At 41.4% G+C, this 17,156-nt stretch overlaps 1 protein-coding gene across 2 annotated transcripts in view; it reads left to right on the top strand.

Moving 5' to 3' along the window:
* LOC125458543 (BTB/POZ domain-containing protein KCTD16-like) overlaps positions 1–17,156 on the top strand; it is a 210,386-nt gene that overhangs the window by 88,163 nt on the left and 105,067 nt on the right. The window contains exon 2 of one of the 2 annotated variants that reach the window (XM_048543916.2): positions 813–4,204. The exons of the other annotated variant lie outside the window; for it this stretch is intronic. Within the exon in view, the coding sequence (XP_048399873.1) occupies positions 813–844 (32 nt within the window). The 3' untranslated portion in view covers positions 845–4,204. Of the gene's footprint in view, positions 1–812; positions 4,205–17,156 lie in introns of those variants that run through there. 2 annotated transcript variants of the gene reach the window in all.

Raw genomic sequence — 17,156 nt, 5'->3', positions numbered from 1 at the left:
TATCTGTAACTCACTTTGAAAGGTTGGTGGAGGCAGGACATTTAGAAGAACACTAGAAATGCCACAGCATACAAGGTTACAGGCCAAGTGCTGGTAAATAGGATTGGAAGAGTTGGATATTTGATAATTTTCACAGACACAGTGGACTGACGGACCTTTTTCCATGCTCGAAAATCTCTGACTATTTTCCCCATTGCACTATTATCATTAATGATTACAGCATTTGAAATTTTCAATAAAATAATTTTCATTTTTAATTTTACTAATGGATATTTTGTAATAGTGCCCAGAGGGAATATTGTGTTCATGGCAATGTTGAAAATTGCCTTTGTCTGTGCAGTGCTGGTGAATTTCGGGAGGAGAATAGGTATGGAAACTTGGCTGTCAATAGAGTGATGATCACTTTTGAAACGTTGATGTGCTTTTACATGGTAATTGTTACTATGGAGTGAGAATTGAATGTCCTTAAATTCATCAGATTATTGATCACATAGATGTGTTTCTTCTATTGTAAACATATTCTTCTTACTCTTTCATCTTGTATTAAGTTCTAGCTAATTCCTGAGCTTTCAATTTCACAAAAAATAAGATTTTCATGATAATGAAGCAGAAAAAAGGAACTGGAAAGTTCCTCTGCAGACTAAAACTTGATACAATTATATGTTAGCTGCAATATTTGGCCCAGCACAGTTGCAGGTAACCAACAATGAAAATGTGCTGTGTAGCATTGCAGAACATGTGCAACAGACAAAAAAAAACAGTTCATCATATTCTGCCCAAAGTTTACAGATCCATCCTCTTGTCTTTTGTAGGTCTGCCAACCACTCTGTGTGCACCCCTGTGAAGCAGAACTACTGGATTGTCCTGCTGGTTCAGCCTCTGCCCTAACCACCAGCTTTGGACAAGGAGGAGCTGTCATCTGGGCCACCATCTCCTGCATACTGGTCGCTAGCAGTTTCAGGGGACTCCGGTGGGATGCTGCCAGATCTCACATTTCCCCCTAGAGCTCCTTTAATCCTTTCTGAATACTCTTCCTCTGAGTTGCTGAAACTCTTGACAGATGTTTACTCTAAGGGCATACATCTTCTGCATAATCCCGAGTATCATCTGATTGGTGGAACTGTTCATATCTGTCCAGTTTGCTTTTGGGATTCTTTCTGGTGCCCTGCTCTCCTGAGCAGAATATTTCCTTGAGCAGAGGGAATCTACTTGAAGGGCCAGATGGACTATTCTCGCTGCCTAGGTTACCATCATTTGGATGACCTCGTCATTGTCTCGGTGGGACAAGTGTAAACACTGGAATTTTACTGAAAGTATCATTTGGGAACAGGAAGTGCATCATTTAAAGGGATGTAAAAGAAATGAGATCATGTGATCTGCAATATGATAGTATGATTTATGCATTACCTATTAGCCAAGTTATACTTAAAACGTCAAGGTGCAGATAGGTGCCTTGCAAAAATAGGTGCATGCTGTAGTTATGTTGATCCTAATTGCCTATTGTGAACCTTCACTTGTTGGGCAGACTAACCCTAAACTTGCTACTTGTGGCAAGCATTAGTTTGGATGAATGAAGTGCTGTACTGCTGATTGTAGTTACCCTGGATTTGTTTATATGCTAGTGGCCTTATGTGGCCTCCTGAGACTTTTGGATTTGCTACTAGCCTGGATATTTTGAAATATAAAGATGTTATTGATTGGATCCATGCCACTGGACAACACATGACTGTTGTCAGACCTGATGTCTGGTTCAGGGTTATCGATTATTGATTGTCCCCTCTCGAATAGTGCCAGGCTACAATATGATTTGGCACCTTAAGATTATTTTCTTACTTGATGCTATCAGCAACCTGTCCTATAGGAAATATGAAGGACCTGTAATGGGAATAAGGGGGGAAGGGTTACATTCCAATGATTGATTGTCTCGGTAAGTTTGGCTAATTTCTCTTTGTGTAGACTTATTCTCTTACAGGACTGTATTTTTCTGTGGGACTTCATCCAAAAACAGGGTGAATTGCAGCATTAGGAAATTTTAACAGTGAAACCAATCATCACCAAAACACCCTCTCCCACCCAACCCATCTTTGCTTGGGCCGCTGCAAGCATTTCCTTGCCTGCTTGCTGCATGCAAATTGCAGTGACCTCTTGTGATGCTGCAGCCTGACTGCATCAGTGGCAATATTCCCCTCAGGGTCAATGGTGAGCCTTGATCTTGATTGTAGGAATCCTGGCTGGGAGCCTGGCGTACAAGAGAAATCACTTCTTTAAAAGGACATTTTCCTATACTCTCTCTCTTCTGGCTAGTAATGGACATCATTTTTATCCCTGGAATGTCTGATCTATAGTGATATTACCTCATTTCTATAACTTAAATTGTTGGGCAACTCGGTTTAAGGCATTCTTTTCTTAATGTCAGTCTGTGGTGTGACTCAATCTTAAAATTGTATGTTCTTTCTATTTAGCAGAATGTATTAACATGATATGGCATTGACTAACTGCTTCTGAAAAGCTTTTATTATTGGTTAACAGACATACGGTAATAATGTGGAGAAGTAGCTCAGTCTAGGGCAGTTTGGTTCAGAAGTTTAAACGGCAGCTATTACGCAAGCCCCTCTGATCCTGAATGAAGCAAATTAGATCCATCAATTCAAATCTGTCTCATAAAGCATAATAGATCATCTTATTTAGAAATGTAAAGCTGCTGTAACGATTCAGAATTGGAATTTTGAATCAAGTTTCAGGTGCAGCAGTTGCCATATTTCAGAATTGGTACTGTTTGAATAAATCTAATTGCTTGCTGTATAATTTGTTTTGAAAAGTGATATTTATACAGTTCTGTGTTTTTCAGAAGACGATCTAACAGCATTAGATTTAGGTGAAAGCCATGCAGATACAGAACAAAATAAATCACAAAAATGTCACATACTGAAAATAGTTTATTTTCTCACTCTTAATAGAAAGGGAAGTTTGACACTGTTTATAGGGTCATAGGGTCATTCAGCATGGAAACAGACCTTTTGGTCCAACCAGTCCATGCCAAGCATAACCCAAAACACAACTATTCCCACCTGCCTGGACCTGGCTCATATCACTGCAAACCTTTCCAATTAATGTATCCATCCAAATGTCTTTTAAACATTATAATTGTACCCACATCCACCACTTTCTCATTCCACATGCGAACCTCAGTCTATGTTAAAAAAAGACTTAGAACTGTAAAAAATTTTAAATCTTTAACTAAGTCTGCAATCCCAAGAACAGCTGCAAGATCCATGCTGCCTTCCTTTATCCTTTTCAAAGTACAGATCTAGGAAACAAAAGTAAAATGTAGAGTGATTAATGTTTCATATTCTCATATTTCCCAAATCATACCACAGACTTAGTTGCTTGGGTGAATTAATGATTTTACTGCATTAAAAGACCCATTCTAATTGATGTTCATGATTTGAATCTCTTCAGATTATTCAAGTGGAATGATCAACCTTTAAACAAACCAGTTTGACATACCTTAAAATGAGCATGGAATATGCAGATAAGAGTTGAGCTTAAAAACCTTCAAGGGAATAAACCTGTTCATATAGCATCTCTTCTGAAAGATTTGTATTGATTTCCTGGTGTTAGACACTGCTGCAGGCATGATCTGTAGGTTGTGTGGCTCCCTTCAATGTTAACTGCACGCCCCAAGGAATCAGCATAAATCCAGAAACAGTGCTGCACATTGGACTTCTCCTCCTCTATGTGTTGTATTGAGAAAGAAAAGGTATCACTTACTAAGTAAAATTATGCGACCTATATCAGACCTAAATGCCATTTGCTTTTGCAGTCAGGTTTTGATTTTTGACTAACTGGATAAGTGCTGGCTCTAGAAGTTATCTATGGCCAGAGTGTTTCTGTTGTGGTGTCTGCTTGATAGGTGATAAACCATTGGAAATTCTGTGTCAATGTTTCTTTTGCCACAGTTGTTAATGAATGTTCTGTAAAACAACTTTTTAAAAAATATATAAAAAGGTATGCGTGAATGTGGATTTATAGACTACTGCCTGTGAACACCTCAAATTATCAGAGTTAACACAATTGCTGTAGGGTGGGATGTGAAAATATTGAGACGATAGACAAGATAAATTTTGGTTGATTTGTAGTATCAAGTTTGTGCATTAATTCTGTTATAATCCAATTTCTTTTTTAATAAACTGTGGTTGTTCCACATTGAGAGTGTCCTGATTTCAGTGCATTTTTCATGACATTTTACTGTGTTTGTTTTTTATGCCATTCACTAAAGCATTCTTATTTGATTCCCTCACCGTATTCTTTATCTAATAGTATTCATTTCTTTCTTTGCTTTAATTCTCAATTATATTAGTTTCTTTATACTTTTTGTTACATTGAAGCATTCCCACTGTATCTCCTCCTTCACTGGCATCTTGTTCTGCCTGTTCTAACAACCTGAAGGACTGGAAGGAGTATGAAAATGGACATTTCAAAAAAGAAAATTAAAAGGTAACGGTGAGGAGAAAGTAGGGAAAATTTACCCTTCAAAATAACAAGAAATATTTAATTTGTAAGGAATTAAATAGGAAAAGAAAGTAAATTGTAAGCACTACAAAAAAGAATAGTTAAATGCCCTCTCACTCTGTTCCCATGATGTTAACTTCATGCTTAGTTCTGATGATTCAAGTGAAATTGGGAGCATAAGATATGAAGCAAACTGTATTGTAGCAGCTTTGATATTCAAAGTGCAAATCAAAGTGTCAGGCTGTATAAAGACATATATCTTAACAAAGCTGTTTGCATAGGATAGTAAATTTCTCCTAGTTTTGTAATGGATTTTGTGATATGCATAAAAATAGTAAAATCTTTTTGAAAAAGCAGGAGTGTTCACATCTTTTGTTGAATAGTAAATTCTCAATGCAGCTATAGTGAAACTCAGAAGTTAAACATTTGTGTCACATTTGTTGTGGAAATGTCTGTAATGCTATAATCTGCACCAGAAAACTTCTTATCTCTTTATAGCTGTCTTACATCTACAACCACATGTATGCCAAAAATGAGTTGGATACAAATATTTTGTTCACAAAAAATCATTTTCTTTTCACAAATTAACTACTTTGTGAATAGAATACATCAAACAAAAGCGAAGATGACAAACTCAAAGACGCTGTAAAAATATATGAGCATCTAAGTACCAGGTGATGTAAAACCTTAAAATTGCACAAACATATGACCAGAATCGTGAAGTACAAATGGACAAATTTTAGTACGTCCATGGATCCTGCTAATATAAGCAAGATATTTGCTAAATTTGCTAGTGCTCCTTTATTTCAGACATCCATAACCTCCTATGATGGATAGTTTGAGATTATGTTGAAACCTGCCTGCTTAACTGGATTTAGTAGAGGTGCAGTTTAATGCCAGTGAGAAACCCACGTCCCAGTGTCCGAGGTTTAATTATTATGTGGGCACTTATGGATACAATCACCATCCTCAGGAGATATTGAGGAGGTGCTTTGAAAGTGTTTTTAACTTTGCGCTGGATTGAACTTTGTCAGCATGTGTTGTTGGAGTTTGGAGACTGGCCTTGGGAAATGGAGGTCAGTTTGAGTAACAATTCAACCTGTCATTGTCACATCTGTATAAAAACTTATTTAACACTGGTGTCTCCATTCTGTTCGGCAGAAATTTGGCAGAATGTTTGAATGGATACACTCTGTGCCAACCTTGAAGGATTTCAAAAAGCAAAAATCAGAATCGGAGGCAGATTAACTTTGTTTGATAGCACAGCAGGAGCGAGAGACTGTCACTACTAATGGTAGCAGCGATGTGTTGTAGTAAGGTCAGCACATAGTTTGGAGGGGAGGTGAGGTTGCATGAGGCGCTATTCAAGTACAGTTTGTCTGGCCTTTCAGAAGAGCTACGATTCTGCAGACTGAGATTTCCTTTTCAGAAGGTGACAAATGAATGCACTTTTCTACAGAAGGATCCTGCAACCCACTGGATTCAACATCAACATCAAAATGATTACATCCTGTAACACTTCTGCTGCAGTATCCATCCTTTACTCTGATCTGAGTCATATCACGGTTCTCTCAGTCAGGCAACATTGACCCATCACTGACCTGTCTTAGATTATTTTTAAAAGGATGACCAATTATTTCCCATATGGTGGAAGTAGAAAGGCAGAGCACTAGAAGTCACTCTGTAGTTGGGTACTGGCACATACAGGGTGCAGTTGATGGCACCCTGTGTGCACGTTAAGCACTGCCATGGCAAGCAGGAGTTTTTAACAACCACAAGGGTTATTAGTTCATCAATGTTCAGTTGATATTCAGCCGGCAGAAGAGTTTTATGCAATTAAAAAATAAATGTTTAAAAGGCTCAGCAGATTACATGACATCTTTGGAAACACAGGCAGAGTTAATACTTCAATTCGCTTTCGCCAGAACTGGTCAGTGAAAATGGTTTGGTTGACAAATGGCCATACTCTTGCCCTATATCTTTTGTAAACTCATGTTGAAAATGAACCTGGCAGCATGGTGTGGAATTTAATGCTTCCTGATGAGCATGTGGGCATGGTGTTGCGTTCTATAATGGGGCAGGAAAGCTTGGGGGGAACAGCCCAACACCTCCCTGAATCAATTCTAATGCAGGAAGAGCCGAGGACAACTTTACTTTCCCTTGGCCAATTCATGGAATCCCTACAGTGTTGAAGCAGGCCATTCAAGCCATTGAGTCTACACTGACCCTCCAAAGAGCATCTCTCCCAGACCAATATCCTACCCAATCCCTGTAACCCTGCATTTCCCATGGGTAATCCCCTTAGCCTACATGTCCCAGGACACTATGCATAGTTTAACCTGGCCAGTCCACCTAACTTGCACAGCTTTGGACTGCGGGAGGAACCGGAGCACCTGGTGGAAATCGATGCAGACACTGGGAGAATGCACAAACTCTACATACACAGTCGCCTGAAGCTGGAATCGAAGCTGGGTCTCTGGTGCTGTGAGGCAGCGGTGCTAACCACTGATCCATCGTGCTGCCCCCAAGTGAGACTTTAATTGCCCAAAGCAGCCAATTAAAAACAAACTAAGGATCTCAACCTCCTGCCACTGGTGATTATAGTGTGAGGTCATGCCGGATGGACAAACCAACCAAATACAGATTTGCCATGTGACTGTCCACTCAAGACAAATGAGGTCCCCATTGAATACGATCAGATATGATCAGATTGTTGCTGTATTTTCATTTGAAAGACTGATTCCAAGAAAAGCCATGATCTTTATACTTACCAACCTTGTGTTTCTCATAATTCAATCATTGGACCAATATCAGCATGTGTGTCAGATATTTCAAATTCTATCTGCAAGTTCCTCATCTCGATCTTCATTTGGTAAGGATGTCAATGTGCCACTTATCTCCATGACTGCCTCTTCTGCAGCTGACTGTGATGGTTGGCTGTAGCCCTTGCTTGTTGTTTTAGCCGGCTCTCGTACAAGGCATGGGGTGTAGGAGAAGGGCTGGAAAGAAACATGTATGAGTGAACAGGTAAAGGTCGTGTATTCAGCTGATGAATACAGTAAATACAATGAGGATGACTACAAAACATGCTTCACATCATACCAAGATTAGCTTGAGTGGCAATGGTGAGATAATGATATAGAAATTGGAAGCTGCTGATGCTGAAATCTGAGTCCATTACACCTCGCTGGGGCAGTGTGTTGGAAATCAAGCCCCACTATTCCAGCCATCGCAAAAGTTGAGTTTTGTCAAATTTCACAAAATTCCTCAATTCACCTGTCTTTGAGAGGCAGGTTGACAGAAAATATGGACCAGATTTTTATACTTGGTGATTACTATTTATATAAATAAATGGATTCTAATTACAAACAAAAGATTAGAAGGGCTTGTAGAGTTATGTGACAGTTCCTAAAACTCGCCCTATATATACCCACGAGGATAGAAACACAAAAAGATACAAAACAAGTAAGTATCATGGGTAGAGGGAAAGACTGGGAAGATAGTTCAATGGTTGCTGCCTGCAGGGTTCATTGAGATGATCCTATTTGCTGTCAAGACTTGCTGTTCCTCAACTTTCCTTCGCCAGGTATTTTCAGTTGCTTGCAGGAAGCACAGGCTGACTGGTTCAGATTTATAACATGTTTTAGTCATTAGCTAAGAGCCACAGTTATAACAACTGATGAGTGCAAATAAGCTGGCTTTCTTCAGGCTTGAGTTTATTTTAAACCTTTGGAGAAAGGACAATGCTTTCCCAGAGGTCTTATGCCTTTTGACTTTCAAAGCATTGTTCAACTACGAGGGAGACGATCGCATAGATGTTGGCAGGCAGGTAGAAGCCTTTGACTGTGAAGTCTGTCCACTTCACAGACCAATCGGCTACTTGTTACCGGCTGAATCTCCCTTCATTCTCACTCCCAGGCTTCAGCTCATCCGTAATAACTTACCCCACTGCTTGAGGAAACAGCAATGTAAATAGTATTTACAATGAGTGTCAGGAAACTTTCTTTTAAAAAGTACAGCAATCCTTTCCACAATCCTTGGCTTTTAAAATGGTCCATTTCCCATTTTCGTCCACAATTAAAAATGCAGAAACATAAGAAGCTATGGTCTTTACAAGTGAGTATGAGGAATGATGCTATTGATCAGGACAAACTAAATCAGACTGGTCTTAAAGTGAAGAATGCAGTTGAATTTAGAAACTATGCCTTTGTTTTACTTGTTTTTTTCAGATTGAGTTAAGGCATTAATCAACTTCTTACATTGCATTAAATGTCAAAGACCTGGGTACGATGCTGCTGCTGTTCACCACCTCTGCTTCCTTTAGCCATTATTCTTTTTGATGAGAATTACAGATTTCTTCTTCATATCACTGAGATATGTTTGCTGTTCCTGTTTCTCATTGGACCCAGCGAAAAATCCAATGGTGTTTCATCAAATTAAAGCCCTTGCTCTATGCCCATCAGTCATTCAAAACACCTTCAGTTTCTGTGTGCACATTCCTTTTAACTGAATTTGATTACATAATATGGATGTATTCCAGGTCAAGTATGTAACATGAGGATGAAGAATACAGAAGTCAAAAGTCATTGGTCCATTTGAGTTTCCAGGACAGATTCTGGTCAGGTATTGTCTAGGCAGTTCTGCCCTTGTCCCCAGCTCATATGTCACCTTTAATGTTAATGTCAGGGCTTTCAGTTAGGGGGGCATCTTATTATTTAATACACTAAAAGACACAGAAACTGAGTCGATGTAAAAGCATTGTAACCTTGCATTCATCATTTAAAGAAGACTAAAACCATCAGCAATTTTCCATCTGATAGAAGTTTAGTAGTTTGATTTTTTTTTATGCGCAGTAAACAATTCTACCTTTGTCTAATCTAAAATTTTGCATGACACTTGGTTTAGAATCTAATTGGCTGAGATGCCCATAAGCTTTAAAAAAAACTTGATTTAAAATGTAATTACTTTTATAAATTTATTCTGCAAGTAATTCTCTTAATTTTACTAAACTACATACTCTCATCCTCTATTCTGACAAGGTGAATTAAAAATAAAATATAATCATATTCAGAATTGTCTCTGTTCTAAAAAAAAATTGATGTTAATGTCTGGTTCTGGAGCCAACAATGTACTAGAGGTGACATGGATTATTCATTATTCTGAACAGATCGATGTGTACATATAATGGTCCAGTGCGTAATGATCAATTATTCATACTGCAGTTAATGTTAGCATTCCCATCTTGTGAGTTAGAGCATTGTGACTTCAAGTCCAGTGCCAAAGCTTGGGGCTGAATTTATGTGACGGGATGGGTCCCTGTCCGAGGGTGCAGAAGTTGTGTTAGGTCCACCTGTGCTTAGCCACTTTTCCTGGCAGCCATTGAATGACCATTAGGCCTTTAGTTGGACTGAGGCTGGCCTTCCATTCACACTGGTGAGGAAACCATGCCTCCAAGAGCTGCTGGACAATCAAATCAGTGGAACCTTTCTTGCCTCGGTAGTGCAGCTAGGAGTGGTGATGCTAATGAGACTGCAGGTCGTCCTCTCAGTCAAACAGCTAGTAGTCTGGATTCCCAGGGAGGCTAGAGTCTCATGGCTATGTTGGTAGGCCTTATTGAGAGGTGTGGATGTGTAGGAGCAAATACCTTAACTGGGGACAAGGTGTTCGAATGGGCATGGGCTATCTGACCAGATGACCATCCACTGCCCAGAAATAAGACCTTGCCTGGATACTTGGTGCTGGTCTCCCATACTGAAAAAAAAAAATCACTACTTGTTGGGACCAGGCTTTTACTGCCTATTAATTGACCCATTATGTGATTTGGATCCAGATTTTCCACCTAGAGATTTCAAAATCCTCGTGTGTGTGTGTGTGTGTGTGTGTGTGTGTGTGGACACCAGGTAAGGTGTAATGTCAAGGCACGACAGCCCTTGACTGTCGGCCTGCAGCCTAGACTCAGCAATAACTTGCTCAATAGGTGTTTGGGTTTGGCTTTTGCCAGGGCTACTCAGCTTCTGATCTGATTGGTCCAAATATAGGCAAAAGAGCTGATCTCCACAGGTGAGGTGAGGCTGACTGCCCTCGACATCAAGGCTGCATGTGATGAAGTGTGTGGCAAAATTGGAATCAGTGGAAATCTCTCTACTGGTTAATGTCATACCTGGCACAAAGGAAAATGGTTGTGACTAATAACAAAAGCAGAAATGGCTGGAAAAGCTCAGCATCTGTGGAGTGAAATCAGAGTTAATGTTTGCAGTTCAGTGACCCTTCCTCAGAACTGGACCCCAAACATTAGCTCTGCTTTTGCTCCACATTTGCTGCCATACCTGCTGAGCTGTTCCAGCAATTTCGGTTTTTGTTTCTGATTTCTAGCATCTGCAGTTCTTTTGGGTTGTATTTGATTGGGATTAATGGAAGTTAATCTTCTCAGCCCCAGTACATCTCCTTAGCAGTTCCTCAAGTTAGTGTCGTAGGCCCAGTTGCTTCATCACAGCCTTCCCTCCATCATAAGATAAGAAATGGGGATGCTCGTTGATGAATGTGCAATGTTCAGCACCATTCTTGGCTCCTTAGACACTGAAGTAGCCCATGTCCATATTTAACAAACTTGAACAACTTCCAAGTTTGAGCTGATCATCAGCAAGTGACTGTTGCACCACTCAAGTGCTCGGCAATAACCATCCTAAGCAAATTAGTATCATTATTGTTGCCGTGACCCCATTTTTCATCATTATGGCGATTGACCAGGAACTGAACATATAAATACTGTGTCCTGTTCTTCTGGTCAGAAAGTAGAGATTTTTCAGTGTTTAACTTGTCTCCTCTCTCCTAATGCATGTCCACCAGCTGAACATGCTAAGACTATGATGGAACGCTGTCCATTTGCCTGAATGGAAACATCTCCAAGAACACTCTCAAAATTCAACACTGTCCATCCATGTAGTGTGCTTGACTGGCATCCTATCCCCCACATTTAAAGTCCACCCCCTTCACTGCCTATGCACAGTCAAAGATGCACTGGAACAACTTGCTCAGATTCCTTCAACAGCATCTTCCAAATCTGCCTCCATTGACACTCCATGCTGCTGACCACCAAGTAAGACAAGAGAAGCAGATACATGGGATCACCATGACCTTCAAATTCCCTTCCAAATTCACACACTATCCAGACTCAGAATCATATTGCTGCTTCTTTACTGTCATCTGGTCAAAATCTTGGAACTCTCTTCCTAATAGCATTGTAAACATGCCTACTGAGAAACTTCGTGGTTCTGCAGGGCAATTTCTTGACAGTGATGCTTGTATCCCATGAATAAATAATAAAGACTAATTCAGCATAGTACAAAATATAATCTGATATTGTAGTGAGATACTTAGGGAGTGCCTAATGTTGGAGGTTCCAGTTTTTTTAGATCAGATGTTAATCCAAACTGTTTGAGTGGATTTTATTGTTGTCGTGGACTAAGCCCTTTTGCGTTAATGTGGTAGGGTGTGCTGATGGATTACCCACCATCCTAGTGACTGCCAGAGATCAATTTCATGCAGGACAGAGTGTTTATTGCTTTTGGCTGAAATTTCCGAACCTGCTTTGGAAGGAGGTTGTGCCATCTACAGTTGCATCTGTTGGGTTGCCCATCAGTTCTGTTGTTCTTGGAACAGCACTGAGAGTCACTGCTGGATGACTGAGGAGCCTGTGCTGAGAGATAAGTCTTAGGTTTGGGATATGGCTGAGGGGAGTAGGGGGGCAACATTCAAGTTGAATGAGGGAGATTTAAAGGCCGCTGGTAACCACCTTGGGTTGTTAGGGTGCTTCCAGTAGTCTGAAGGATCACCAAAGGGCGCATTGTCCTCTTACTCAACATCAGCTCATTAAGCTAAACCTCCTAAGCATCACTCTCTTCTGTTTGTAGACATAGCAACGGTGACAAATTGAGTTCATTTGCCCCTTCTTTACTTGTTAGGTGGCAAGCACACTCAACATCCAGTACTATGTTTAAGAGCCTCTTCCAAAAAAAATGTTAGTTTGGGGGTAGCTGGCAGGAAATGCACTTCCTGGAACTTGCATCTCCCCTCCTAGTATTGAATGAAGCATTCATCTGCAGGTGTATGTAGAGAGCAGAACCTGCAATTAATTCTGATGGCATTGATTCTATTGACTAGCTGTCTCCAAATTTGCTGCGTAGTGGTGTAGAAGGTGCCTTGGGAGTTGATGGGACATAGTAACTATCTCCTTACCCTGACATCTTTCACCAGCATAGGACATTATACTTGTTTTTAATTGAACTAATTGTGGTAGCATTTTAAAGGGAAAGTGATCAATTATAATTTGCATTTAGTCGTGCCAATGTTCCACTTGCTAACCACTGAGATTCATGTTGACGTTCCAATTTCTAATTACTGAGACCTCAAAGGGACCTCAGGATAAATTATATTTTTGTGCGTTTTCAAATGTCCACGACTGTATAATGGGCTTGGCGACAAAGCATCGGTTTAGACAGCCATTGCTAAAGTATAATTGCTAACCTTGTTAACTCCTGATCTTAATTTCTTGACATGCAATTATGTGGACTTTGTTTGAAATGTAACCTTTGGACATCCAAGACTGCTGACTCAAAAGAAAGCTAAACTTAGTTAAGGGATCATATAGGGAAAGCATACGTGGTTATGTATGAGGTATCATCTAAGGTAACTGAATGAGAATATCAGTCACGTGGACAGATCTAAACCAACTTGGATGAACTGCAGAATCATTTGATAGCTAGAAGCAGATCATGCACAAGAGAAGCTCCATTATTAGAAGGGGGAAAAAGCCTTCAGCCAGGAATTAGTCTTTATGATGGAGAAGAGCCCAATGCCTCACAGCCTCAAAAAGATCGTAGCAAGACAGAGAGAAGAAAATGCAACGAGTGCAAGTCAAATTGCGTTTTCCTTATCCAAGGTTAATACAGGAAGCAAAGCCTGTAGAGATATGTAAACTATCACCTTTTTTGCTTAATATGTTGTCTCATTGCGTCAAATTGCTCTATCCTTCATTGACTTTATTTGTCCGATTCAAGAATCCTTTCACAGGCTTTCCAGGCAACCTGTGCTGTCAAAGTGCTTCAGCTGAAAACAAGGAAAGCACTCTTGCTTTGAAGTTCATCAATGTTTCAATAATTTGTAAATAGTCTTAGTTCACTGAAAATATATGTGCATAAAGTGGGCTAGCTGCCAAGTAGCCAATGGGAAACTTTGCAATCAGGTAGAAATTTAGGCAGAAGTTAAAAGTGCTTGGGCCGCATGTTTGCAATATTATTTGAGCTTCTTGCTTACCTCATCTATACATGTCGAATTCCCACTCATTGGTAATGTCTGCTTTTAAGTAGCCATGATTGCCTGGCATCCCAGCCAAACAAAATACTATAGCTAATTTTTGACCATGCACCATGCCCACATGTAATACACCTGCCTTTGCCAACTGGGTTGTGGGGCGTGGGTTGTTTAACTACTTCAGTAAGCAGACATGATTCACAGCCTCCCAAAGAATGCATCAACCATGGGGATGCCTTAATCCTGATTGATGAACCTAAAAAGAATGGACATTTGTTCCTGGAATCGCTTCATACTCAGGTTTTGTAGAAGAGAGAGAGAAAACAATGTTCTTTTAATTTCAATAATTTGATGCTGTCTTAAAAGGAAGACATGTTTTCATGAAGTGATTGATTATGGAGTTCTCTTCTGAAAAGGCTAAGTTAACCATTACATTGCCCAAGTGTTGATGTGTATTAAAGTACTTTTCCCAATAGACTCAATTTTGCAATGACATAAAGTGTTCAGTCCTAAATGACAATGCTTAGGATCACTGATCTAATAGTGTGAAGTGATGTAAATGGCCAGATTCTTTTTTAAAAAAATGGCTGAAGGCCCAGACATTATTCCAGCAATGAGACTGAATACAGCAGTATTCAAAATTCAGGAATAGTACTGAAGACCTGTGCTCTAGAACTAGCTACACGCCTAGCCAAGCTATTCCAGTACAAGTACAAGTCTGGCATCTACCAGCATTGTGGAAATTTGTCCCGGTACGTCCTTTCTGCAAAAAAAAAACCCAGGACAAATCCAACCCAGCCAATTAGAATCTTAGATAATAAAATGTGAGGCTGGATGAACACAGCAGGCCAAGCAGCATCTCAGGAGCACAAAAGCTGACGTTTCGGGCCTAGACCCTTCATCAGAGAGGGGGATGGGGGGAGGGAACTGGAATAAATAGGGAGAGAGGGGGAGGCGGACCGAAGATGGAGAGTAAAGAAGATAGGTGGAGAGGGTGTAGGTGGGGAGGTAGGGAGGGGATAGGTCAGTCCAGGGAAGACGGACAGGTCAGGGAGGTGGGATGAGGTTAGTAGGTAGCTGGGGGTGCGGCTTGGGGTGGGAGGAAGGGATGGGTGAGAGGAAGAACCGGTTAGGGAGGCAGAGACAGGTTGGACTGGTTTTGGGATGCAGTGGGTGGGGGGGAAGAGCTGGGCTGGTTGTGTGGTGCAGTGGGGGGAGGGGATGAACTGGGCTGGTTTAGGGATGCAGTGGGGGAAGGGGAGATTTTGAAACTGGTGAAGTCCACATTGATACCATATGGCTGCAGGGTTCCCAGGCGGAATATGAGTTGCTGTTCCTGCAACCTTCGGGTGGCATCATTGTGGCAGTGCAGGAGGCCCATGATGGACATGTCATCAAGAGAATGGGAGGGGGAGTGGAAATGGTTTGCGACTGGGAGGTGCAGTTGTTTGTTGCGAACTGAGCGGAGGTGTTCTGCAAAGCGGTCCCCAAGCCTCCGCTTGGTTTCCCCAATGTAGAGAAAGCCGCACCGGGTACAGTGGATGCAGTATACCACATTGGCAGATGTGCAGGTGAACCTCTGCTTAATGTGGAATGTCATCTTGGGGCCTGGGATGGGGGTGAGGGAGGAGGTGTGGGGACAAGTGTAGCATTTCCTGCGGTTGCAGGGGAAGGTGCCGGGTGTGGTGGGGTTGGAGGGCAGTGTGGAGCGAACAAGGGAGTCACGGAGAGAGTGGTCTCTCCGGAAAGCGGACAGGAGTGGGGATGGAAAAATGTCTTGGGTGGTGGGGTCAGATTGTAAATGGCGGAAGTGTCGGAGGATAATGCGTTGTATCCGGAGGTTGGTAGGGTGGTGTGTGAGAACGAGGGGGATCCTCTTGGGGCGGTTGTGGCGGGGGCGGGGTGTGAGGGATGTGTCGCGGGAAATGCGGGAGACGCGGTCAAGGGCGTTCTCAATCACCGTGGGGGGGAAAGTTGCGGTCCTTAAAGAACTTGGACATCTGGGATGTGCGGGAGTGGAATGTCTTATCGTGGGAGCAGATGCGGCGGAGGCGGAGGAATTGGGAATAGGGGATGTTGGTCTACTCATAATTATAAAAGAAAAAAAATTCAAAAGAGTCATTGACAGTCTATGAAGTGGCACTTATTCAACAATAACCTGTTCACTGATGCTCAGTTTAAGTTTTTCCAATTGTCCTCTCATTCTAGCCTTGGGAAGAGAGTTAAACTCGAGGTGAAAAGGTGACAGCTTTTAAAACAAACACATTGTTTGACCAAGTGTGGCATCCTGGAACACTAGCAAAACTGGAGTCACTGGGAATTTGATCCTAGGTGGGTGGTTGGGGGCTGGTGGTGTTGAAGGGAGGAAATTCACTGGCTGGAGTCACACCAGCACAAAGGAAGATGGTTGTGGTTATTTCAAGGTCAATCTTCTCAGTCAGAACACATGGCAGGGGTTCCTTAGGATAGGATCCTAGACCCAACCATTTCTAGTTGCTTCATTAATGACCTTCTCTCCCCTTTTGTAATTAGGTTAGATGGGGGGGTGGGGGGGCAGGGGAAGATGATCATTTATATTTGCACAATGTTCAACATTCACAGCTCTGCAGATGCTGAAGCTGTCTGTGAGCATGTGCAGCATGGACCAGGCAGCAGTCCAGTTTGCACCGGTAAATGGAAAATAACATTTACATCACATAAGTGCTAAGCAATGACCATCTCCAGCAAGAGAGAGTTCAACTATCTCCTTTTCACTTGGTAATTCAAATTAACATGCTAGGGTTTCACATTGACTGAAAACTAACCATTATTAATACAATAGCTACAACAGCAGATCAGAGACTGGGAATTCTGTGGTGAGTAATTGACCTCCTGATCTCACCATATACCAGGCACAAGTCTGGAGTGTGATCATTTTTCCCCCTCGATTTGCTGGCATGGGTGCAGCTCCAACAACACTGAAAAAGCTCAACATTGGCAAGTCCAAATCAGTCTGTTTGAAAGACAGCTCATCTTCAACATTCAGTCTGTCCACCACCGATGCTCAGCAGCAGTGGGGGGTACCATCTATCAGGTGCACTACAACAATTCACCAAATCTACTCAGACAGCTCCTTTCAAATGCATAATTTCCTCCATCTAGAAAGACAAAGACAGCAGCTACACCTACACAATCCCCTCCACCTGACTTTGAACTGTATCACTGCCCTGTAATTTTTGGTTAAGATCCTGGGAGTCCAATGCTAACATCACTCTTGACTATACCATTGATTGCTTTGGTTCAAAAATACTTCGCACCACTGCCTTCTTCAGGATTCACAATATGTTGTTTTAGCC

Source organism: Stegostoma tigrinum, chromosome 13 (assembly GCF_030684315.1).
Source record: "Stegostoma tigrinum isolate sSteTig4 chromosome 13, sSteTig4.hap1, whole genome shotgun sequence".
Lineage (NCBI taxonomy): Eukaryota > Metazoa > Chordata > Chondrichthyes > Orectolobiformes > Stegostomatidae > Stegostoma > Stegostoma tigrinum.
The sequence above is the reverse complement of the archived record's forward strand: the minus strand, read 5'-3'. Positions and strand labels throughout refer to the sequence as shown.